This window comes from Bufo bufo, chromosome 7 (genome assembly GCF_905171765.1).
Source record: "Bufo bufo chromosome 7, aBufBuf1.1, whole genome shotgun sequence".
Lineage (NCBI taxonomy): Eukaryota > Metazoa > Chordata > Amphibia > Anura > Bufonidae > Bufo > Bufo bufo.
The window spans coordinates 43157142-43184303 of record NC_053395.1 but is presented as its reverse complement, the minus strand read 5'-3'; the positions used below and the strand labels follow the sequence as shown (position 1 = coordinate 43184303).

At 47.5% G+C, this 27162-nt stretch overlaps 1 protein-coding gene across 2 annotated transcripts in view; it reads right to left on the bottom strand.

Annotated features, from left to right (window-relative positions):
- BAIAP2L1 (BAR/IMD domain containing adaptor protein 2 like 1) overlaps nucleotides 1–27162 on the bottom strand; it is an 83383-nt gene that overhangs the window by 53594 nt on the left and 2627 nt on the right. For both annotated transcript variants that reach the window (XM_040440526.1, XM_040440525.1), the window contains exon 2: nucleotides 6254–6329. In XM_040440526.1, the coding sequence (XP_040296460.1) occupies nucleotides 6254–6329 (76 nt within the window). The remainder of the gene's footprint in view (nucleotides 1–6253; nucleotides 6330–27162) is intronic.

The window sequence follows — 27162 nt, the reverse complement described above, 5'->3', positions numbered from 1 at the left end:
CAAATTCTGGGATGACATCCAGAATCTCGGGTAAAAAAATAAAATAAAAGCTGTCCGAGTGCACAGACCGATCTGAAATTTACATACAACCAAGCATGGGGGGGGGAGGTCACACAGTATGTAATGGGGGCATGTCCTTTCTGCTGGAGCTCACTCCTTGTAACTGCCACAGCTTCTAAAAGAACACATGGCTGGTGGCAGTTAAAAATTTTAAGGGGTTTTCCAGGATTTTTAAATACTGATAACCTATCCTCAGGATGGGTCATCAGTGTCTGATCGGTAGGAGTCCAACACCTGGGACCCCGCCGATCAGCTGTCTGAGAAGGCACTGGACTCCCGTGAGCGCCGTGGCCTTCTCAGCTCCATACATTGTACAGCTTGGTATCGCTCTCAGCCCCAATTGAAGTTAATGGGGCTGAGAGCGACACCAAGCACAGCCACTATACCACGCTCACAGGAGCGCCGCTGCCTTCTCAAACAGCTGATCGGAGCGGGTCCTGGGTGTTGGACCCTCACCGATCAATTACTGATGACCTATCCTGATTATAGATCGTCAGTATCAAAATCCCGGAAGACCCCTTTAAATAGAGCATGTTCGACCAGCTCAGGGAGATGGACAAAAAAAATAAAATAAAGAACAAACAGCAGGTGGCGCTGTACAGATACATTTTATTGAATAGCTCACTGGCTATAATACATTTTCAATTACATGCAATTACAAAAGTACTCAGATCCAGGTGCTGGTTAGAAAACGTGCAATATGTTTTGTGACACGTCTATCCACAAGATTGGGGATGGTTGTTCGCTTGGGGTCTGAGTGCTGGGACCCCTTCAGATCAAGAAAACATGGGTTTTCATGTACCCTATTTGAATGAAGCATGGTTGAACACGCATGCTGCAACTCGGTTCAAAGCATACGGGACCAAGGATGCACCGAGCACTCACTGCGCCTGATGACCTTTCAGTCCCACTGGCTTTGAATGGATCGGTAGCACGCAAGCTCAACTGAACGCCATTCAAACAGGGGCCAAGGGACCCCCACTTATGTGATCGGACCGTCCGTGATGAGACACTTTCCTGTGGATAGGCGATCCTAGGCCAAACCCTTTAAAAGGAGTTGTTTCATGCCAAACATTTATTTTGGATAGGGCATAGGAGTCTGATTATGGGGGGTCCGACTGCTGGGGTCCCTGCTGATCGTGCGAATGATGGTCCTGTGATGCCCCATTTAATGGCGTGCACACTGCCGCTCCATCATCACTAATGGCGTGCACACTGCGGCGCCATCATCACTAAGGGACGGCTGGAAATAACCGGGTGCTTGTAGTTTCCAACAGTCTCATAGAGTTGAATGGACCAAAGAGTGAATGAGTGAAGACCCTTCCATTCAAAGAGGGGAACATGGGGTCCCCCGCCATTCATACACTTATCCTGTGAATAGGGAATAAATGTTTGGCATGGGACAATCCTTTTGATAAGAGTGAGCTAATGTGAACAGAGACTTGTATCAGGGAGAAAAGATTGGTCAGGTCAGATCCTACTGATACAGGGTACTGAGAGTCTGACCGCCGCTTATCTCCCCTCCTTCTGCCAGTGACATTTCCAGCATTCCTTATAAAATACTGTTTCTGGAGCATCTTTTCTAATATCCATGAACCAGGAGGCTCAGGATGAACGCTAAATTATGAAATGAAATTGCAATCGGCATAAAAAATAAAATAAAAAATAAGTAGGAAAAATATGATTTTTAAATTAAGTGACTAAGATGTTTGCTGCGTCTGTGGCTGGATCCTGGAATGGAAACCTCTGCCCACTTCTTCCAGTAAGGTGGAACGTGTCATTCTGGAGTTTCGGAATATTCGGTAAAAATAAGAATTATTTCATAATGCTAAAATCTAGAAACATCCTAAAACTCCGAGGTGTATACAAGTGAAATCCTTCTGTAGATGCCTCCAGACAGCCGGCGAGGACCTGTAGAAAGTTCTTGGCCAGGAGCGCAGTACACTTAATCCATGTACAGTACACGGCTCCGGAACCTGATACGGCACATCGCGTTTCATGCCGCTACCTACCCGACAGCACAGGACGCCATCAATTATGGAGAGCGGCTTCGGTTAGCTTGGCAGGTTTTGCAAACAAGTTTTTGGACAAAAGGGGCACCTTCTTCTTCTCTGTTTCCTCTAGGTCTTGTAAAGCTGGCCATAAGATGACCGTCGTCCTGTGGCTGTCTTCACTTGGGATTAACCGCAGTGACATGCCACATGGAGGGAGATAAGTGGCTACAAGACCGCTCTGATGCTGCTTATCTCAAGGAAAACAATAGAAATGGACGATATAAAACCTGTGTCCGCTGAACAGGACATCACTGGCCTAGGAGGAGGCTGCAGCGCACACCTGAGCACAACGGCCTCTTCAAGTAGATGATCGGCGGGGGCGCTGGGATTTGGACCCACACTGATGACCTATCCTGAGGATAGGCCATCAATATCAAGCGCCCGAAAAACCACATTAACCCCAGTTCTACCATGATTCGTGGCTTGTCCCCATCATACATATATGGCCAGCTTACAATACACCATCGTGTCCTATTATTAACCCATTTGGCAGCTGATTATATTCTAGGCTAGGGATCAGCAACCTTCAGCACTCCAGCTGCTGTGAAACTACAACTCCCAGCATGCACACTTACTCGGCTGTTCTTGTAACACTCACAGAAGTTTATGGAGGATTCTGGGAGTCGTAGTTTCAGAACAGCTGGAGCGCCGGAGGATGCCGATCCCTGTTCTAGAGCGACAGCAAGACACAATGGGAGCGCTGCGGCCTTGGTTTTTGATAATGAGTCCAGGCTACAGATGCCTATAGACCGGTAATCCGCCGCATATACAGATTTCTGTCCCATGGACGTGTCATTCTGATTGTACCAAGAGATGCCCCCTCTAATTGCATCCATCACTGGGTCTGCAATAGATTCCACTACGGTTATAATATATGGTCTAGACAAGGGATCAGCAACCGTCGGCACTCCAGCTGCTGTGAAACTACAACTCCCAGCATGCACACTTACTCGGCTGTTCTTGTAACTCCTATAGAAGTAAATGGAGGATTCTGGGAGTCGTAGTTTCAGAACCCAACCTGTCACTGCACATGACACTGACGGATATTAATACACGGTCATCCATGTTAATAGCCGATGTCATGCGTTAGGCTCGTAGCTCATCTACATATTGGGTAATTCAGATAATTAGTGAACCAAGATTTTAATTTCTTCCTCGTTCTTTTCATTTCTCACGAGTGTGCATGTTGACGGCGACTGCCATTAAGTTAAAGGGGCTTAATGACATTAGGAAGGGTTTGCTCCTGTCAGAAACAGTGCCACTGTCATTTATGGGTCGTGCCTGGCATTGCAGCTCAGCCATATTCACTTAAAGGGGTTGTCCCATTACAACTAACCGTCTTTCCACAGAATTGAGGATTGGGGTCTGATCGGCAGGGTTCGACTGCTGATGACGAGAATGGGGGTCCATGCTCCTCGTTTGATTGGAGCGGTAGACACGCATGCACATTGCCGCTCCATGCAACAATATGGGGCTGCCGGACATAGACAAGCGCTTGCACTCTCCAGCTATGGCCAGCAGTCAAATAGAGTTGAATGGAGCGACGGACACAAGTGGATCTGCCGCTCCACCGGTGATCGGCGGGGGTCCCGGCAGTCAGAATCATTAGAGGCTTGTCCCCTATAGGGGATAAAGTTGCTGTTAAGGGAAAAGCCTTATAAATAAACAAACTACAATATTAGACACAGCCAAAGAAAGAGTGCCCCCCATGCCATCAGTAAAAACGGGGGCTGGCACCATGTTTATGGTGAAATCAGGGGAGATACCAAACCAGTCAGATTAGTATCAATCTAAATTTGCTTGAATGAAGGTATGCGTGCTCATCGTGGAGTGTGCATGTGTACAGGAGGTCAGGAGAGACAGGCGTCCGTCAAACGAGCGTTCAGCTGACAGCGTAGACGGGGCAGACTCCTCCGGCGGCAGCTTGTCTCCCACGAGTATGAGAAAGGATGGGGCATGCTGAAATCCAAAACACCCAACCCTTCTTCCACCTGACGTGTGCCGTCGGGGGAGAGTCAGGACGCCTCCACACAGGTTTGGTCGATGTTGATTTGGGCACCTTAATAGAAAGCGTCGGTATAGAACCCGCTGCAGTTTCCCTATATATAGCTGCTGATTCACACGTGGCGAGCACTGCTATGCTGCCTGCCCAGCAGAGAAGGGGTTAATGCCTAGAGCATAAGCAAAAAATATGAAAATAGGAAGATCCAGATGCACAATATCATACTGCAATACATGACAGATATGCAAAGCATGGAGGAAGCGTCTCAGTCACAGGAAAGACCGAGCTTAAAGGGGTTGTCCGGGATTAGGAAGATTGGAGTATGGGTACAACAATGCCCTAAATGTTACAATCGTGCCTGTCCTACCTTTACCCGACATTTCTAATGCCCAGTTTTCAAACCTCCAACTCTCAGCCGGAAGCGCTGTGTTTCCAAGACTCGGTGACGTACCGGGTCCCTTTCTGCCGAGTGAAGCCTCCTCTTCCGCTTCGCAGGGAGCCCGGTGACGTCACCCTCAGCCACATGAATTATTGAAAGTGCCTGGATGGGCGGTAACAAGGCGGCAACCAACCGCACTAAGCCACACCCATCTGGTCCGGTGACGTCACCGGGAAGGGCGCTTTATTATGAATGAAAGAGGCAGCGCACTGAATATTAATTAGGGGCGGAGTCACGGCGGAGATGATATTCATTTGAAACCACGTGATGCTGCGCTGGGAACCGCAGTGCGGCAGTAAAAAATAAACCTAGGTGTAAACAAAGCGTGGGGGGGACCGTCGGAGCCATGTAGAAATGGTGAAAATACTTAAAAACATATGGGGGGACCTTGATTCAGCTGTTAATAGGGAGTACACTTAAAAAAATAAAAATAAAAATTGATCCTGGACAACCCCTTTAACAGCGCCATTCAATCTAAGGCTACTTTCACACTGGCGTTTTGGCTTTCCGTTTGCGAGATCCATTCAGGGCTCTCCAGAGGATAGATTATCAGTTAAAACAAACTGCAGAACCCCTTTAAGGATATACCATCAATGTAAAGGTGTTTTCCAGGATTTTGATATTGACAGCCTATTCTCAGGATAGGTCATCGATATCAGATTGGCGAGGTTCCGACTCCTGGCACCCCCGCTGATCAGCTCTATTAAGGGGCCCCGGCACTCCGTGAGCCCCTAGGCCTCGTCCTAGTCCAGTGACATCATGTTTAATCGGTCACATGGCCTAGACGCAGCCCTGTTCTACTAAGCACAGCTGCCATCAAACAGACTGCGTTGTACTTGGCACACAGCGAGCAGACGGCGGCGCTCACAAGAGCCCCACAGATTCCTAAAACAGCCGATTGGCAGGGGGTGTCGGGAGCCAGGCTCCTGCTAATCTCACATTGATGACCTCTCCTGAGGATAGGCCATCAATATGGAAAATCCCGGAGAACCCCTTTAAACATTAAATTTCACACAATGGCTCCAGGGTGAGAATCTTTCAGACCCATAGACAAAAACCTAAATCTATGAGGGTCTTAAAGAGGACCTGTCCCCTCTCCTGACATGTCACTTTCAGCAACTACTTGCATTACCCATACAGCGACAATCCCAGAGCTTCTGTTCTTATGGCTCTATGATGTGCCATTCCTTTATTATTCCTACTATTAGTTATGAATGAACTACTAGCAGTTTGTAATGAAGGTCCAAATGGGTGTTACCAGTAGGTTGTGTCCTGCACAGTCTGACACTCAGTGCTGCTAGTGTCAGACTGTGCAGGCCCCCCCCCCCCCCCAATCCGGTAACACCCATTTGGACCTGCATTGCAAACTGCTAGTAATTTATTCACAACTTCTAGCAGGAATAATAAAGGACGTGTCAGGAGAGGGGACGGGTCCTCTTTAACCAAATAGTTCAGCAGTAAGCGATGAATATCGGCCTCCTTCTGATGCCTGGCACATTTGGCAATAGATTTTCGTGATATCCTCTAATGCAGATGTTGGAGATCTTCCTGGGCAGAAAAAGCGAGTCATTCCAATATCTCCAGTGACGCAGGCAGGCGCTGGATTACGTGCCCCGCCAGCATAAAGGCTGCTGGAAATCAGCTTTTCAGAGACTTTAATCTGATTAGAAAGCATTGATAGCCATAAAGGCGACTTACCGGAAACTGCCTTTTCGTAGTTTTTCCCCAGATTAGCGAGATTTCTAAGCCCGGGGTTGAATTGGTCCATAACATTCTGAAAGATTGAAGAGGAGACGTACATGAGCTGCCAAGCATGCAGAAAACAAACTCCATAATGCACACAGCATTGTATATGTAATGGGGCGAGTATGCGGCTGAGCAGCAATACCAGACACAGCCCATGGACAGGGGTGGCGCTATTTCTAAGGCATTTTTGTAATCTGGGACAACCCCTTTAAGATAAGACTCACAAATCGATAATCAGCTACATTGATATTAGGAGCTTTCCTCAATGTGTAAACCAAGTCTAGCAGAACAAGTAGATGTTGATCACTGAAGTTCCCCCTCTTGGACATTTAAGAAGCAGAAGCTGGCAGAATAAAACTTCATATTCACACTACTCCTGATAATAAAAGCTCCACCAATAGGCATGTCTGTACCAGCTCCTACCTAGTGTTGTCAGCAGTTTAGCATGGGCAAAACTGCCTCCACATTCCCTTTAATGTACACCCATACTATAAAAGATAAATTTATCAACTATTAAAAGGGTTTTCCGGGAGTACGATACTGATGAAAGGTGATCAATATCTGACCGTGGGGGTCCGGCTCCCAGCAGCTCCTCCGATCAGCGCTGTGGCTTCTTTCTGATCATGCCATTTCCCGTTTATCGGTCACATGGTCTACGTGAATCGTCCTGGGCTGCAATACCATGCACAGCCACTATCAAATGTACGGCGCCTCTTCCAACAGCTGATCGACAGGGGGGCTGGGAGTTGGACCCCCACAGATAAGAAATTGATTTGTTATGTAGAAGGCTCCTGTCCACCACGTGGAATCTTACCCACTAATCGCTCCCTAATTTGAATGCCGTCCAGAAGCATCCTTCCTATTTTTTAAAGGGGTTTTTCCGGAGTAGAATTTTGATGACTTATGCTCAGGATAGTTAATCAATCAAGAAATTGATTAACTATCCTGAGCATAAGTCATCAAAATTCTACTCCGGAAAAACCCCTTTAAAAAATAGGAAGGATGCTTCTGGACGGCATTCAAATTAGGGAGCGATTAGTGGGTAAGATTCCACGTGGTGGACAGGAGCCTTCTACATAACAGGTCATATTTATGTCAAAACGACATGCCTGCATACCTCTTGGATGTGTCTTTAAGCTGGCACTGACCTGCATACACCTGGTAAGGTGTATGCATGTCAACAGAAGTGACTAATGCCAGGAATGGGTGTGAAGAATGTGGCTCCATGCTTCCCCATTACTGACCGATGTGTGGTCTATACCCTTCCCGTCATCTCCAACCACTGGTTCTGGTGCATTCAGCCGATGCTTTACATAAAATGTATTTTTGCAACTACTACTCTGAATACATACTACTACTACTACTACTGCTCAGTAGCTTGTGCGGCTGTCAGACCCCTGCCGACCTGATATTGCTGGCCTATCCTGGACAACCCCTTTAAGGAGGACCTGTCCCACCTGACATGTCAGTGTTAGTAGCGACTTTCATTCCCCAATTCTGGAGCGTCTATTCTTAGGACTATGATAGGAGTTACAAATGAAGTGCTAGCAGTTTGCAGTGAAGGTGCAGCTGGGTGTTACCAGTTGGGGGGTGTCCCTGCACAGTCTGAGACTATCCAATCAGTGCTGCTCGTGTCAGACACACCCTCAACTGATAACACTAATAAGAAGCGCTGCAGACTGCTAGCAATTCATTCAGAACTTCTAGTAGAAATAATAACGGAACGGCACAACATAGAGACGTAAGAGTAGAGGCTCAGGAATTGTTATTACATGGGGAATGTCTGTAGTTACTAAATCCCACACGTCAGGAGAGGGGACGGGTCCTGTTTAAGGCCCTTATTGACATTAGGCTAATGTCGGCCAACTCTGCCGTGCATGAAACAGTATGGGGGTCATCTATATTAGGCGTATATCTGGAGCAGATTGTGACGCAAAGGTTATTTGTGACTTTTCCCCACTCACGCCAGGCCGAAAAAAAAATGTGGGCATGGCATGGGTAGGGAAAGGGACGGGCTGGCAGACCCATCTCATTCGTCATTTTCTACGCCTGTTTTAGGCATAGAAAATGGTCTAAATGTAAGCCAACGAGGAAGCGGTCTTACATTTAGAACTGGCGCTGGGTACGCCGAAGTTATGGAGAGACGCCAGATCCACTGGCAGCTTATTAAAGGGGTTGTCTCATGACAGACATCGCTAGGATATGCCCCCATTGTCCGATTGGTGCGGGTCCCACCGCTGAGACCCGCACCTATATCGAGAACGGAGCCCCGAAAGTGAAGGAGGGCGCACTGTGCAGCTGCCCTCCATTCATTTTCTATGGGGCCGCTAAAAATAGAGCCCATTGAAGTGAATGAGAGCGGTGGTCGGTCATGCGTGATGCGCTCCCATTCACTTCTATGGAAAGCTGGCATGGTGGTGGCCCTGACCGGAGTCCTCCAGTCACCACCTTGCAGGGCTCCGTTCTCGATATAGGTGGGATCCACGATATTCCCCTATTGTCTATGATGAGACAACCAGCTTCTAAGGCTACTTTCACACTGGCGTTTGTTGTCCGTTTGTGAGATTCGTTTCAGGGCTCTCACAAGCGGTCCAAAATGGATCAGTTCAGCCCCAATGCATTCTGACTGGATAAGGATCCGCTCAGAAGGCATCAGTTTGGCTCCGTTGCGCCTCTATTTCGCTCTGGAGGCGGACACCAAAACGCAGCTTGCAGCATTTTGGTGACCACCTGATGATGCGAAGCCAAACGGATCCGTCCTGACACACAATGTAAGTCAATGGGGACGGATCCGTTTTCACTGACACAATATGGTGCAATTGAAAACTGATCCGTCCCCCATTGACTTTCAATGCAGGACGGATCAGTTTTGACTTAGGCCCCTTTCACACGGGCGTTGCGGGAAAATGTGCGGGTGCGTCACAGAAGTTCAAGTTTGGGTTAGGTGTGTAGATGTTATTATTTTCCCTTATAACATGGTTATAAGGGAAAATAATAGCATTCTGAATACAGAATACATAGTAGGTGATCAATTGAGGGTTAAAAAAATAAAAATAAAAAATTAACTCACCTTCTCCTCTTGTTCGCGTAGTTCCCGGTCTCTTCTTTACTTCTTTAATGATGAGCTGTGGGCTAAAGGACCTTTGGTGACATCAGATCACATGCTCCAATCACATGGTACATCACCGTGGTGATGGACCATGTGATTGGAGCATGTGATCTGACGTCACCACAGGTCCTAGCCGATAGTTCATCTTTTAAGAAGTAAAGAAGAGACCGGGAACTACGCGAACAAGAGGAGAAGGTGAGTTAATTGTTTTATTTTTTTTTAACCCTCAATTGATCACCAACTAAGCATTCTGTATTCAGAATGCTATTATTTTCCCTTATAACCATGTTATAAGGGAAAATAATACAGTGAATAGACTGTCACCTAGCAACCATGCGTGAAAATCGCACCGCATCCGCACTTGCTTGCGGATGCTTGCGATTTTCACGCAACCCCATTCACTTCTATGGGGCCTGTGTTGCGTGAAAAACGCAGAATATAGAACATGCTGCGATTTTTACGCAACGCCTAAGTGATGCGTGAAAATCACCGCTCCTGTGCACAGCCCCATAGAAATGAATGGGTCGGTATTCAGTGCGGGTGCAATACGTTCACCTCACGCATCGCATCCGCGCGGAATACTCGCCCGTGTGAAAGGGGCCTTAGACTTTTTTTTTTTAAAGAATAATGCAAACGGATCCATTATGAACGGATACAAGCGATTGCATTATCGGTGCGGATCCGTCTGTGCAGATACAAGACGGATCTGCACCGAACGCAGGTGTGAAAGTAGCCTAAAAACACCTCTCTTAAAAAAAAAAAAAAAAAATGACCCGCTGTGTTTTTCTGCATCCGATCTGCCGGTCGTATGGGGACGCATTCATTTCAATGGGGTCACATAAAAAATGCGGACGGTACGCACGTCCATTCTGCAGGCCCGCAAAAAAAAAGACAGAACATGCACGATACGACATTTCTACAGAAGTGAGAAAAAAATGGCGACATGGACACGGCTGGTATCAGCGTTCTGCGGATCTGCATGAGGCCTAATGTGTATGGGGAGCCGCCTACAGCTGGTGTCGGGGAAAGAAGGATCTCACTTATTTTTTCCGTATGGGGGAGTTGTGACCGATCACTGAAGGTGTGCGGCCTACCTAGATCGCCAGCGCGGTTACACAGTGTCGCTCAGCAGTCACCCATAGGGGGCCCAAGGTTCTCGCCTATATACATACCAAGTTAAAAATTCTCTAACAACAGCATAAATATAGCACAAAGGGGAACCATAAAGACTGCTTACGTCTTTCAGCCAGCAACCTTATCATACTTGGCATTTTTACAACATGAAGACATACTCCTCAAGACTTCACGGCACTCTTGTACCTACTAGTGTGTCTTTATGCTCCTTTCACATACCAATGGTTGTGCTCTGTGACAAGCAAATTTATCTTTACTTAAAGGGTTGTCTCATCTCATAGATTGGTGGTCTGTCGCTAGGAAAAGCCACCAATGTCAGATAGGTGGGGGTCCTGGGAAACGGGGGCCCTCCAAAGTGAAGGAGAGCGCACCGCACATGCACGACCACCTTTCATTGACCGCTCTGGCATTGCTGGAAATAGCGGAGCCGGCACTAGGCTTTTTTTTTTTTTTAGAACTCCCATAGCGGTGAATGAACGGTGGCCGCGCTTGCGCAGTGCACTCCCCTTCACTTTGGCGGAGCATGTTCTGGAGATAAGAGCGGGACCCAGAGGTGGGACCTGCACCTCTACTGAAATTTGAGGCATATCTTAGAAAGCAGCAGTGGGACAGTGGACAGGTGATTGAGGTTTTCTATGTTAAAGGGGTATTCCGGTTGGTTAAAGTTATCCCCTACCCAAAGGATAAGGGCTAACTATTAGATCGGTGGGGGTCCTACCCCTGGGACCCCCCCATTGATCACAAGAACGGGGGCTCAGTACCCTGGAAATGAACCGTGCCGCTGCTCCATTCATCTCTATGCGAATTCCCAAGATAGGGAAATAAATGGAGCGGCAATGCGCATGTGGACGACAGGCCGCTCTGTTCATTTCAGAGGGGCTGCAGGGCCCCTGTTCTCATCATTGGTGGGGGTCCCAGCGATAGGACCCCCAACAACATAATAGTTAGCCCTTATCCACAGGATAACTTCAAACAACCAGAATAGCCCTTTAAGGAGCATAGGTTAGGACTCGGCTCTGAGGCAGGACAACCCCTTTAAATATCCATATAACTACTGGCTGGTTATTTTTAGGTTTACTGACGTTTGCTCACAGTTTATGTAATGCCCTTTTGCTTCTATGACCCGATTGTTTTTTCCCAGCGCTCATATTTAAAGGGACAGACACAAGAGGTCCGTTTACTCTGATGTTTATGTAGACGTGACGGAGCTGGAGGGCACGGGGTTGTACATGCCCTGTAGTCTTGTGAAAGGAAGGGCAGGGGGGCGAGAGGTGCACTTTACAACACAGGTGCGGGTCTGTTCAGGGTGTCACCAGGCGCCGATATTTCTACATGAAACAGACGATTCACACGGAAGGAAAGACAAACATTGTGGCCAGGTGCCGCACGCTGCTATACACAGGGCCGCTGTTCCCGAAACTGCACAGACTTACGGGAAACACAAGGCAGACAAAATGTTTACTTTTTGCCTTAAGGGGGGCTTACAAATTGGAGAAAAAAATAAATAAAAAAAATTCAAATGAGAAAAGTGTTAAAATAATGAATGAAGCATAAAATATCCATTTATTCCCCTGCCGGTCTCTGTTTATTTGGCTACAACAGTGAAGTGCCAGCATGCTCAAGAGACTGCTGCAGCCAATCACTGGCCTCAGTGGACTGCTGCAGCCAATCACTGGCCTCAGTGGACTGCTGCAGCCAATCACTGGCCTCAGTGGACTGCTGCAGCCAATCACTGGCCTCAGTGGACTGCTGCAGCGGTCAATGGCTATAGGGGTAGATCACTACTGCAGCCATGTAAACAGAGACTGGCGAGGAGGACCAAAGCAGTGGGGTCGGAGCACTGCAGGAATAAACGGGTAAAGGTCCTTTTAGTAATGTATGACATTCCCACGCTCCCTGGGGCAATACCTTGCCCAACTCCTCAAGAACTCTTGGCCCAGAGAGGGTCTCCCTCTGGAGGTCCTGTGCTGTCCTGCATTACACAGACGACCCCTCGCTATTAAAAGGGTATTATGTAATGCTTAAAGGTTTTTTTTGGGAGTAAAATATTGACTGCCTATCCTCAGGATAGGTCATCAATATCTGATGGGTGGGGGTCTGACTACCGGCGTGCCCGTGGATCGGCTTTTTAAAGAGGCCACGGCGCTCTGGTGAGCAATGCGACCTTCTCTGAGCTCACCAAGCACAGCGCCGCCCTTTGTACAGTGGCTGTGCTTGGTATTGCAGCCTAGGCCCATTCACTAGGCCACGTGACCAATGAACTGATGACTGAGGAGGAGATGGCGACAGGCACTGGAGCAACGCAGCCTCTTCAAACAGCTGATGGGCGGGGGTCCTGTTTGTCGGACCACTACCGATCTGATATCGATGACCGATCCCGAGGACGGGACATTGGCTGCGGCGGGTTGGTTGTGGATTGGCGGCATTCAGCCAGTGGGGTCACACCCTTACACACCGCACTACGACTTCAAGCTCAAGGAAATATTACAAACAAAAACAGATAACGAAACTTGAGATTTTTGCAGCGAGACTTCCCCGAAGCGACCTGCAGATTGTCAGAATGCAAATGGGCGACTCCTGAAGGCAACATATTTGCAAACTAGTAAAATGGGAGCTTTTAAACTTCCTCTTCACGGAGACAAGAGGTAAAAGGAGACGACCTTTATTAGTGTAAAAGACGAGTCCAGAGAATAATCGGTCACCCAGAGGGGCGGCCACTAAAATTACTAGTGTACGATGGCAGTGCATGGCGTCTTGGCACCAGGTATCATCTATCAGCACCAGATTTCTACGTTTAGGAGTACCCAGCAGGTCAGTAATCACAGTGCCAGTCATCGGCGCCACGACCTCCCAGGCACTTGGTACACTGCACCTTGGCATGGTGGCGTTATAAAGCAATCATGTAAGGGCCGAGTCCACAAGTTCAGGATTTTCTGAGCATTTTAAGCCTGGGATTTCAAAACCTAAATCCTTAAGAAATCTGCCGACGTTCTGCATCCAATGCAAGTCAATGGGTCTTAGCACGCCTCGTTCACCTGCACAGGAAAGAGAATCAGCAAAGAGTCTCCTCCAGAGACAAAGGGGGCACCATTTTAAAGGAGTTAGGCCTCTTGCACACGACTGTATGGCTTTTTCAGTATTTTGCGGTCCGCAAAAAATACGGATGACGTCCATGTGCATTCCGTTTTTTGCAGAACGGAACAGCTGGCCCCTGACAGAACAGTACTATGCTTGTCCGTTATGCCGATAATAATAGGACATGTTCTATCTTTGAGCGGAACGGAAAAACGGAAAGGAAGGCATACGGTGTACCTTCCGTTTTTTTTTAACGGATCCATTGAAATGAATAGTTCCGTATACGGAACACAAAAAACGGAACGTAAATGGAAAAATAAAAATAAAAAAAAAGTTTGTGTGCAAGAGGCCTTTTCCCACAAAAAGTATTACCATGCAACAAATGGGGCAGGTCAAAAGCCATTTACATGTAGTAAAAATATTGTACATTACACTTTCCTCTCTGGTAGCGCCCCCTGCTGTTTATCCTTCTGGTCCACCTTCACCTGCATTCAGGGGTGGACTGACATGCTCATTAGCTTCCCTGGTTCCTCTGCCTCCTCTTAGAGCCGACGTGGCCCAGACACCTTTTATTCATTCATCTCTACTTCTAAGTTCATAGAAAAACATAGCTGCATCTGTGTCCAGACATCGGAGAAGGAGACGTATCGTGCGCCGCAATGTTAATTATTAGTGGCATCACTGGGTCTGTGTGTGAAAGACTATTCTCTAGACAGGGGAGCTAGGGGTTAACAAGAGTTTTGCGGAACGGATGCGGATCCATTTATACGGTCGTGTGAATGCAAAAAAAAAAAAAAAAGAATAATATATAAAAAATGCCCGGAGAACCCCTTTAACAGAAAAAAATAGAATACACAGAATACAGAATAGATAAAAAATAGAATATAGGTGAAAATTACACTGGAGATCAGCATTTTTATATAGTTAAAATAATGGTGTGCATTACTGCAGATATTTTTCTTTTTCTTTTTGTACTTGCAGGATAAGCCCTGTTTTGCAATATTCCCGTTTTGTTTTCTACTCCCAGCCATTTCGGACTTATGCGTTTTTTTTTTTCCTTTCACGTAGCCGTATAAGTTTTTTGTTTTTTTTGCGGGACAAGTTGTACTTTCTTACGGCACCATTTACTATTGCCTGTGACGTAGTGAGAAGCTGGGAAAAATTGCAAATGTGGTGCAATTGGAAAAAATAAATAATAATTCTGCCACAGTTTTCTGGGTTTTGTTTTTACCGCATTTCCTATGTGGTAAAACTGACCAGTAGGGTTATAGCGATACCACATTTATATAAAATTTTCATGTGTTTTAATACTTAAAAACAGATTAAAAAAAAAATAATAATAAAAATTATATATATATATATATATAAAAAACGAATGATGAGGCAGCACTTCCAGTATGAGGTGAACGGGTGAGGAACCCCAACTTTATTCAAGCAAATTCTGACTCCCATAACATTTTTTTATAGTTAAGTCCACAGAGCTGTGCGAGGGCCACTATTTCCTGGGAAATCTGTACTTTTTATTGATAGTTGGGAAGGAATCTTTTATTCCCCTAAAGTGGGGGAAATTGGCTTCTACCTCACAGGGTTTTTTTTTTTGCCTTCCTCTGGATCAACTTGCAGGATAACAGGCCGAACTGGAGGGACAAATGTCTTTTTTCGGCCTTATGTACTGTGTTACTATGTTACCATTCTGGGGAGTGTATGACTTTTTGATGACTTTTTACTCAATTATGTATAGGAGATAAAGCAGTGAAGAAACGCTGAGTCAGCTATTCCGATTTCCTTCCGTTATAGTATTCTCCGTACGGGATAAATACATTTATATTTTAACACTACAGGCATTTTGGGATGCAGCGGTGCCCATGATCTTTATCTATATACACACACATTTTTTAACTTTTTCTTTTATTTTCTTGCGGTGCAGAGGCACGGACCCGAAAGTCCACAAAAGCGCTTCCAAGCGTTTCCGTGGGCTTCCGATCCGTGCCTCTCTTCCGCAAAAGAGAGGACATCTCTTTTGGCGTATATTGCGGATCGCACACCCATTCAAGTCAAGGACACGGAGCCCTTACATTCGTGTGAATGAAGTTCCAGTTCTAAGATGTACAGCAACACGTTTGTCAATTCCACCTAAATTTCAAGGAATAAAATTGTCAAAAAGTGCTCCCCAGCTTCTCGTCTGTGACCCCACACACAGTGCAGATTATTAAATCACTATATTTGAAAAAGTTAAGACAAAGATGAAAAACGGAGAGCTACGTGAACGCTCTGTGTCAGTGACCACAGACATCTGATCGCTGCTGGAAAAACAAGTCTCGTCTACCTGTCAGTCCTGATCCCTCTAATGACCTGCAACACATGTAATAGAGAAAGACATAGCCCTTAAAGGGGCGGAGCTGCAATACCAGACATAGCCCACAGACAAAAATGGCTACTGGAAAGAAAAAGCAGACCTGGTCATACAATCCCTTTAAAAGGGTTGTCCAGTTTAGAAAACCCATTGAAATACGCCTTACATCTTATTCCCACGACCGTATTTTTTGTTCCGCATCCGATCCGCAGTTTTTGCCGATTGGACGCGGACCCGTTCATTTCAACGGGGCAGTACAAAATGCGGACAGCACATCGTGTGCTCTCTCCGCATCTATATGTCCTATTCCTGTCCTAAAATCCATACGGTGGTGTGAATGCACCCTTATTGACAGAAGGGGGTCCTCTGTTCAGGATCCTCGTCTCTCGGGCAGAGTGGAGAGCGGTTACAAAGAGCGGCTCTCACTCTGGAGGACCTGTCCTGTCCCACTGATTTTAATGGGCACTGTGTAATACTTCATTTTCCCGCGGATTGGCGCTGCAGAGAAATTAAAGGGGTTCTACACCTTTTTCTTACCGATGATCTACCCTCAGGATAGGTCAGGGGTGGGCAACCTGCAGCCCTCCAGCTGTTGCAAGTATGCATGCTGGGAGTTGTAGTTTCACAGCAGCTGGAGTGCCGTAGGTTGCCCACCCCTGGGAAATGGTCATCAGTATCTAATCGGTGGGGGTCCAACACCCGGGAGAGAAGGCAGTTGCACAGCTTCCCACAGGCCAGTGACGTCACGACCATGCCATGTGGCCTGGGCGCACCTCAGCCTGATTGAAGTGAATGAGGCTGAGCTGCGCCAGTGTCCCTGGATTGGTCTCCCATCTTGATGATTTGCGTGCCAAAGTGCATTTAGCACGGAAGAACATTCCTCAGACAACCATTAACCACCTCGCTGTCAGGGCGTGCAAGTGCGAGCATTTCTGCACGTGGAGCTCATACTAGATACTGAATAAATTGAGTTGTTTTGAATAATTTGTATCCATTTCTCAATATCATTAACATGTCGATCGATCCTGTGATTATCATAAGTCAACAACTTTTCCTTCTTGGTGTTGCATTTTCAATGTTGAGGAGTGACTAGAATGACAACAATCTGTCCGCCTGCAGCCACCACTAGGGGGAGCATGGGAGCTCACTGCATACTGTTTTTAATTATTGAGTTCAATGTATACCCAATACACAGTTAGCTCCCCCTAGTGGTGACTGCAGGCAGAAGGAATTGTACCATTCAATGCCAAGCCTATGCAAAGGACTGGGGATCACTATAGAAGTGTTTGGTACAAATTTCTTCTTATCCAGGCGGGTATTTCTCCAAGGCAAGGTCTGAGTGGCTTTTCTTTAATTTTAGACCCACATTTTATTACCTGGGTGGAGACCTAGAGGTTCTAATTTAACAGCACAATACTACCTTCAGTCAGCACGTGCCGTGACTGCGACTCCAACTGCTGACTAAGACAATTCCATAAAAATAAAAAAAATTACACAAAAAAAAACCTCCCATCAACCCTGAAGTCTCCAGTGAACGGCAATTTTACATTGCGAAAGCTCTCTGTCAGGTAGCACAACTTGTTCTTCGTCTCGAGGGCCCTGCCAGATTTCCGAGATGACCTCAGAAGGATCAACAAAATCTGAAAATGTCTTTTACAGAATCTGGTTTCGAGACGTTTGGCGCTGACCCTCGAGGGAGAGGAGGGGGATGTCCTGGAATGAATCACAGAGGGACAAGTCTGTAAATTTCCAGTCTTTCAAATATTAGAAAGTCCTAAGTTTGGTTTCATAGGACTTAGGGATCGTTCACACGAACGTATTTTGCGTTCCGTATACGGGCCATTCTCTGCGTTCTGTATACGGAACCATTCATTTCAATCCGTTCCGTGGCCCCCCCAAAAATTATGAGTCCTGTCCTTTTCTTGTCCATTTTAATAATAGGCCTTCTGTTTTGTTCTGCAAATTGCGGAAGGCACATTGGCGCCATCTATGTTTTGTTGAGCCGCAATTTGCGGACCGCAAAAAACGGCACGGTCGTGTAGACTTCAGATACTATTCAAGAAGTTCGGCAGTCCTACACCCTAGGTCAGTGATGGCTAACCTCCGGCACTCCAGCTGTGGTGAAACTACGACTCCCAGCATGCTCCATTCATTACTATGGAGTTCTGAGAACCGCCAAGCAAGTGGACATCTTGGGAGTTGTAGTTTTACCACGGCTGGAGTGCCGGAGGTTAGCCATCACAGCCTTAGGGGGGGGATCCGAATCTACAAACTTCTAGGACACCCAAAGTCATTCCACAGTGGCAAAATTAAAGGGGGTTCTCCAAGACTATAAAAAGATGGCTGCTTTCTTCCGTAAACAGCACCACACCTTTCAACAGGTTGTGTGTGGTATTACAGCTCAGCTCTATTCACTTCACTGCAATACCAGACACAACCCATGGACAGGTCTGGTGCTATTTTGGGGAGAAAGCAGCCACCTTGTCGTCGTTCTGGAGAACCCCGTCAAAAAGGCGTTGTCCCTTTTGGACAATCCTTTTCTACTAGCTGGGTCCTCCAACAGTAAACAAATCACAGGGCGTCCACTTGCTTAGCCCGGCTATAATCTGTGCACAAACCCGATAGCAAGGGTATCATTTCCCTGCAGCGCCTCCACAGGGGAGATAAAGCATTACACAATTCCATGAGAACTCAATGAACGTGCCGGGTCCTCCACAGTCTTTGTGGGGGCGCTCTTCATGATAACTAGCTGACGAGGTTCCATGAAAGTGGCACCTAGCCATCATCAATGTAAAATAATGCACAATGGGCACTCAGGGCACCAAACGGCGACGACACTCAGGGAAAATGCTTGTAAATCAGTGACTACTTCCTAGGAAGGGAAAAGAAGGGTTTGGCTTGTTGCTTAGTTACAATGAATGTAGCCCGGGGGTGACAACACAGCAGACATACAGTGAGGTCACACATAACGGAGGGTGGGTAGCACTACCAGCATTTCTGGTTCTGACTACCAGGGAAAGGAAGATTCTGGCCGCCATCCGAAGACGTCATGTAATATACTATGCATACTAAGGCCTCTTGCACGCGATCGTATGTATTTTGCGGTCCGCAAAAAATACGGATGACGTCCGTGTGCATTCTGTATTTTGCGGAAGGGAACAGCTGGCCCCTAATAGAACAGTCCTAACCTTGTCCGTAATGCGGTCAATAATAGGCCATGTTCTATTTTTTTGCCAAACGGAAATACAGAAACTGAATGCACACGAAGCACCTTCCGTTTTTTTTTTTTTTAAATGAATGGTTCCTTATACGGTCCGCAAAAAAAAAGGAACGGACACAGAATGAAAATACGTTCATGTGCAGGAGGCCTAACCCACATACATGGTGCCTTCAGGCATCAGCTCCATAGGTCCACTGTAGATCTGTCCATGCAGCCAATGACTGGCTGCAGCGGTGACATGTGACACATCGCCAATGCGGTCAGTCTTTGGTTGCTGTGGCGTACATGACGGAATGCAGTGACCGGAACGCAGCGAGGACAGCTGTGGACACACGGAGCCAGAACCAACAAGGGTTTCTATACGAAGCTGGAGAATCCCTTTAAGTTTACACAATCAATATAAAAGTATAAGGAAAGGACTTTGAAGATTCCCTTGCGCAGTCAGATGACTCGTAATGAGATAACACAGAGAGAAGAAAGGCGAGGAAACTGTCGCAGAAGAGATGGGAGGAGACGTCTTCAGCAGAAAGTGAAGGTGTGCCGCAGGATGGACGCTGAGGAGCAATTATTTCACCCATGTGTCACAACTGCTGACACCTCCGCCACCGAAGTCATGTCTATGGCAGGAGGCGTTCTCCTTCCTGTGACTTCAGAGAGGACACGCCTAAACTTAACAATAGGTAGAACTGGTCCTGCACTTCTCAGGAAGGTCTCATGAACACTGCTTAACCCTATGTGCCCTCTGCTAAGGGGCCACACACATTGGATAAATGTCATGTAACGGGGGGGGGGTCCCTGCAAAGTCTGACACCGGCAGTACTGATGCCTGGGGGGGGGGGGGGGGGAAAAGCTCTACCACAACCTCAGATCACCCGAACAATGTTGCCCATGGATCCCAAACCTTAGGGCTCATGGACAAGCCAGAACCCTGCACTCAGAGGCCGCACAACCTCCGTGACCTCTTGTACAGGCTCCATTGGGCCCCGATTCTGCCAGACGCAGGGGACAGTACAGCGCCCATGCACCTCTAGGCAGCCCTATAGGAAATGCAGCTGTAATCCAGCCCTTAGGCCACATGCACGGGGTGCGTAGCGCACAGGGATTTTCAGGAAAATCTGCAACGTAACGCATTACCAGCTAAGTGGAGGAGATTTTCAAAATCTCATGTACATGGAGGCGAAAAACGTTTCGGTGCGAAAATTGACCCGCAGCATGTTAATGGTTTGTGTGGATTCTTAGTGCAGATTTCACCCGTTGCAATGCCCGGAGTGAGATCTGGGGCAAATCCGTAAGTAGGGCTAGTGTCACAATGCCAACAGCCTGCTGGAGCTCTCTGGATCTGGATTGCCCGCCTGCCACATTGTCTATAAAGGGGTCCGGCGGAGATCTGGCCGATGCCAGGCAAATACCACTGCAATGCTGAATCCAGAGAGCGGCGGCAGACTGTTCTCTGCCGGAACGCCTACTGGCAGTGTGATGCCTTACACGTAGATTTTGGAGCGAAAACAGAGTGAAATCCGTGCATAAAATCAGCCTAAGCTACACCGCCATGTGCAGACCCCCCAGGATGTCCTCGCTATATGGCGCATACTATGTGCGAACACTTTCCTTCAGTTATTCTTGCCCTTTATAGAACACACGATTTTTCACGTCTCTTTCCAGGCCACAAGCCGACAGCTGACCACGCTGCCACATAAAAGAAAGACACATGAGTCACAGTTTCTCCTAATTAGAAGCCAACTAAAGATAGCTCATTGCCTAAAAGGTGGCAAACCCCACATGTGAGGTGCTGGCCGCCAGCGCTCGGCATCTCCGCCTAATACAGAAGGAAACCTGTCCCCTCCATGTGAACGGGGCTCGCAGAAATCCAAGTGCCTGCCGCAGAAACAATCCCAGTCACAGATATGGAACTGGTTTTCAATTGCAGAATTTCTTATTTTTTTAAACAAAGCTTCCGCGTGCGAGATGATCTCGTCAATTACTGGGAAGGAAAGTTCCTACAATCGCTCACTCCCAACAACTGTCCCGTGTAAATGCGCCTTGTTTGTCGGGGGATCTGATCGTATATGTGGCACAAAACAATCATTTCTTGGCATAACACTGTCCTGTGTAACCAAGAATGTGCTACCAACAAACTGTATGGGGAATAAATGATCGTAGTAACGATCATTTATTCCCATATAGTAGAGAAGATTGCTGCAGCTAACAAGCAAGCAATTCCTTATATTCCTTTCCAATCACTGGCCTGTAAATAGGCTCTTAGGCCACATTCACACGTCCGTTGTTTCTTTCCTGATCTGTTCCGTTTTTTGCGGAACAGATCTGGACCAGATCTGGACCCATTCATTTTCAATGGGTCCTGAAAAAAAATCGGACAGCTCAATGTCTGATTTTTTTTCGGGACCCATTGAAAATGAATGGGTCCAGATCTGTTCCACAAAAAACGGAACAGATCAGGAAAGAAACAACGGACGTGTGAATGGACCCTTACAGTCATCCTCTTAAAAGGGCTGTCCAGTTTTCACCCTTAAGGGCAGCCCCTCCCCCTGCTGGACCTGTGGTGTGAAGCATACTTACCTGCTTTCCGCCTCTTAATTCTGGCTACTTCAGTTCTTTACGCTCAGCTTCCCTTCTTGTCAACATCCAGCGCGGATGGGGGTCACGCCCGCAACTGCAGCTGTCATGCGTCCCCAAGCGGCTTGGGGGGGGGGGACATGTCGCGGCTGCAGGCAGTCATTGGCTGCAGCGGCACACATGACCAACATCCGTGCCAGAAGTTAACCTGAGAGAAACCAGGGCATGGTGAACTGAGGGAGCCAGAACTGAGCAATGGGGAGAAGGCAAGGACGGTTCCTTCTACAGGTCCGCCAGGGAGGGGGGGCTGACTAAAAGGGTACGAAAATTGGACAGCCCCTTTAAGTTGCTAAAGAGGTCTACCTGCTAATTAGGTTTCATGGCCTAAGAGGAGTAAAGAGGTCTGAGCGCCAGGACTGATTCTGGGAACCAGGGGTCCTAGGCCTTGGTTCTCAGTGGTGAGCTGGCCAGGAGTTCGGAGGTGCAGTCCATGGACGTTAAAGGGGTTGTCCCATGAAAAATATTCTACAGTTTTAAAACCAGCACCTGGATCTGAATATTCCTTTATACCCCTGGAAACAACCACACATCATTTTTAACATCTTGACTGTATGGACGACACTCGATCAAGCCTCCTGCCCCCGGACAGTGACGCCCAAAAAGCTGCAAAACCTTGCGCAATAATGCGTGACGTTTTGCCCTTGGACGCCACTTCTGTTAGCGGATTGTGGGCAGGAGGAGACAGGCGGCCTGACGTTTTTTTTTTTTACAAGCATGACAACCACTGATGGATTACAGGGTGGTCGTAACCATGGAAACGGGCAGTGTATAATGTGATGGAAAAATAAATCCAGCCAGAAAAGGAGGCAATATGGAGAATCACAATACATTAGTAAGTGCCTTGTATTCACTTCCTCTACATGATAAATGCCGCTTACTGAAGTGAGACAACCCCTTTAAGACCTGGCCCTAAATAACTGAATGTAAAGAAGCTCCACAGGTAGCACCGTCCCCGGACAGAAACTAAGATGAGATGGACAGCCGCAATTCATCCATCATGTGACGAATGCCCGTTATCACCACTCAGAGCCGCACAGCTATCATTAAGGGGACACTCCGACAAAAAGAGAATTTCCCACTGCAAATATTGACAAGCGAGCTGAATACGCTGCGCTTCATACATTCAGGGTCATCATAGGTGAATCTCTATTTCTAGAAATTGCATTTACACCAACGCCCTAAGGGTATTTGTGGTAATCCCACACTTTTCGCAGTGATGCAAAACATGCATTTACAGTCAATTTTATTCATCAGGGCAATAAATTTGCAGCGGGTCCCAGGCAAGTTGTAGGTTTTTTTAATCGGAGCACGCCCTATCTGTTGTAATGCACCTCTCTTCAGGATAGGTCATTGGTATTAGGCCTCATATGCACACGACTGCTTGGTCTTGGTCCGTGTCCAAGCCGCTGCTTTCGCGGATTGTACGCCGACCAATTCATTCCTATGGGTCCACAAACAACGTCATCCAAATATTTTGAACATGTCCTATTCTCCATTCTGGGAGTGAGAAAATTGCAGAATGCCACCGGTTGCTGTACTTTGCGGATCCGCAGTTTGCAAAACGGATACGGTTGCGCGCAGAAGGCCTTAGATTGGTGTAGGTCCGACTCCCGGCACCTTCCGCTGATCCGCTCAGGTGAACGCCCCGACCTCTTGCTCATCAGTCACATGGCCTATATGCAACTCAGTCCGATCCTTCCAGTGGGGAGTCAGGACACCCCCTACACATCAGACGGTCAATGATCATGTAAAGCAGGCACGCTCAACCTGCGGCCCTCCAGCTGTTGTAAAACTACAACTCCCACAATGCCCTGCTGTAGGCTGATAGCTGTAGGCTGTCCGGGCATGCTGGGAGTTGTAGCTTTGCAACAGCTGGAGGGCCGCAGAATGAGCATCCCTGATGTAAAGTATGGGCAGCGCGGTGGCTCAGTGGTTAGCACTGGTGTCTACCAGCTCTGGGGTCCTAGGTTTGAATACGACCAAGGACAACATCTGCATGGAGTTTGTATGCTCTCCCCGTGTTTGCGTGGGTTTCCACCCACACTCCAAAGACATACTGATAGGAAGCCCCTTAGATTGTGAGCCCCATTGGGGACAGCTTGATGCTCATGTCTGTAAAGCGCTGCAGAATATAGTAGCGCTATATAGGTGCGTACAATAAGTGTATGGGCTCCTTCAAGGCACATGGCTAGAAGTAAAGCAATATCACAAAGGATTTGGCATAGTGGACAATCCCTCGAAATTCATAGTGGTCAATTATCCCCACCTGCAGCCGACGCTGGGACCCGGTTTGTCCGTATGTCCAATACTCTCTGAATGCAAACTATTCCTGGCGTAGCATGCCGCCGCTATAATCCTGCATATTTTCCCGGCTTTAGAGGTTAAAAGGGCGAGTAAAACCTCTTAGAAAAACGAGCTGAAAACTACAGAGCGTTTACACTTCAAGGGCATTCATTCCCGGACCGATCCCTTAAAATGAAAGGGATTTTCTGACTTCATGTCTGCCATAATCCATTTCTAATAGTTCCACCTATCCGGAGAACGGGGGCCCCCGCAGCGGTAAGCCACGATTTACTATTCAAAAGGCAACAATGGCCAACAAACTTTGGTGCAAAATTCTCACGTAATATAAACCAAGCGATAGGTTGTATAAACGCCCTAGACTACGCAGCAGTCTAAACGTGCGCCGGGTCCATCGCCAGCAGCAGTCACTGTCATACTGTCTAGTCTAAGGCCATGTTCATACACTGTCAAAATCCACCGTGGTTTCAGTCTTGAATTTTCAAATTCAGTGCCGCCACGCTGAATGGAGCTAAACCGCGAGCAGACTCCCGCCACAGTTTCCCGTGGTGTCTGGGCGGAATCCACGCCAAGAATGGACAATATTAAAGGGGTTGTCTAACTTCAGGAAATGGCATTTATTATGTAGAGGAAGTGAATACAAGGCACCTACTAATGTACTGTGATTGTCCATTTTGCCTCCTTTGCTGGCTGGATTAATTTTTCCATCACATTATACACTGCTCGTTTCCATGGTCACGACCACCCTGCAATCCAGCAGCGGTGGTCGTGCTTGCACAATATAGGAAAAAGTGCAGCCTCTCTGGTGACTGTGACCATGGGAGCACTCATAGGTTGGTGCCTTTTCCTATAGTGTGCCAGCACGACCACCGCTGATGTATTGCCAGGTGGTCGGAACCATAGAAACGGGCAGTGTATAATGTGACGGAAAAATGTATCCAGCCAGCGAAGGAGACAATATGGACAATCACAATACATTAGTAAGTGCCTTGTAGTAACTTTCTCTACATGATAAATACCACTTGCTGAAATGAGACAATACCTTTAGGTCGCACGGCTGGTGTCACAAAGTTTTCGACAGTTGGGTGGGGGTGTGTCCGGGCCCTGGGAAATTCACTAACAATTGTCAAAAAACTATGCCAGCCCCAGGCTGCCTTTGATTAGCCAAATTTATGATGAGGCGCACGCTGCGCAAGGGGAAACAAAGAGCGGCGCCTTTGCTAGTGTGCCCCAGTATTTTACACTTTGTGGTGTTTAAGAACGATTGTTATATCAGACATTTGGCGTGTGGTCCGTTTTTATAGTCAGTCTTGGTCTTTGTGATGACGTAAACGCAGACTCCCAATTCAGCGTTGATGCTATGCGGTTTTCGACATGGGTCCAAGGTAAAAATCCCCCATGTGAACATAGCCTACTAGACGGGCAGGACATTTCTCATTAACGAGCAGCGAGCGGTGATATAGCGATTAATTTGCATCCGTCCCACCTCTGGGACCCGCACCTATACTTAGAACGGAGCCGGCAAGGTCCCGGAGGGCGCACAGTACATGCACGGCCGTCCTCCATTCATTTCTATGCAAGAACTGAACATTTTCAGAAGTCCCACTGAAATGAATGGGAAGCTCACAGCGCAAGCGCGGACAACTCTCCATTCAGTTCTATGGGGCTGACAGAAATAGCCGAGCCAACGCTCAGCTATTTTTGGCGCTCCCTTAGGAATGAATGGAGGTGTGCCCTCAGGGACTTTGCCGGCTCTGGTCTATGTAGTACATCTCTGGGACCTGCACATATCAGGCAGTGGGGGCACAGCGATATACCCCCAATGTCTGAGATGGTACAACCCCTTTAACGTAATTTAAAGGGGTACTTCGGTTGTTGAAAGTTATCCCCACCGATCATGACAGTGGGGGCCCCTTACCCCCTAAAATTAACAGAGCAGCCGGTCGCACAAGCACATGGCCGCTTTATTCATTTCTATGGGGGGGGGGGGGGGTTTCGGAGATAGCCGAGCGCAGCGCTCACCTATCTCTGCAACTCAAATAGAGATGAATGGAGCGGCCACTCCGGTTATTTCAGGGGGGCAGCACCGCACAGCCGAGACGTGTGGCAGGCTGGCAGCACCCTGGGAGCATTCACACGAACGTGTTTTTCTTCCGTGTCCGTTCCGCAATTTTGACGGACAATGCACGGACCCATTCATTTCTATGGGTTCGTGAAAATTGTGGTATGCCTTTTATTCTCATCCGTGTGCTGTCCGTTCCGTGTCCGTTCCTTATTTTTTAGAACATGTCCTATACTTGGCCGCAAATCGCGATCCGTGGCCCCATAGAAAGTCATTGGGTCCGTGAAAAACGGATAGCACACGGAAATGCATCCGTGTGTCATCCGTTTTTAACGGACCCCTGGACTGATAACATTCTAGGAAACCCCATTTCAGTCCCATTTCAGTTTTTTGCGGACCGTGAAAAACGGATGACACACGGAAGCACCACGTCCGTATTATACGGACTTGCGGAACGGAAAAGGAAAGATAACTGAAGACATACGGAACACACGGATCCGTGATTTACGGACCGCAAAACCAACACGGTCGTGTGAATGCTCCCTTAGGATGTGGTCACACGGTCAGGTTTCTTGATGCAGCTTCTGAAGCCAAAACCAGAAGTGAATATAAAAAGGAGGAGAATCTGTGCTTTTTGTGCCATCGCATTTTATGACCCACTTCTGATTTTGGCTTCAAAAACTGCATCAAAAAACCCAAACGTGTGGCAGCGCCCTTAGGCCTAGTTCACACTTCAAAATCACTGAAGGAAATCACTGAACCAAAACCAGGTGCAGATCCTTCCATTATCTCTTATCTCTGTGCAGCCGCTGGTCCTGACGCACAATCGCTGAAGTGTGAACTGGGCCTCAGAGCAATTACGCTGCTAACGACGGGCAGATATCCGACAAGGGGACGTAACGACGGCTTATGATAATCTATCATCCCTGCCGATGGATTACATCTCTTAATTGCCGCACGCTATTACATGCGA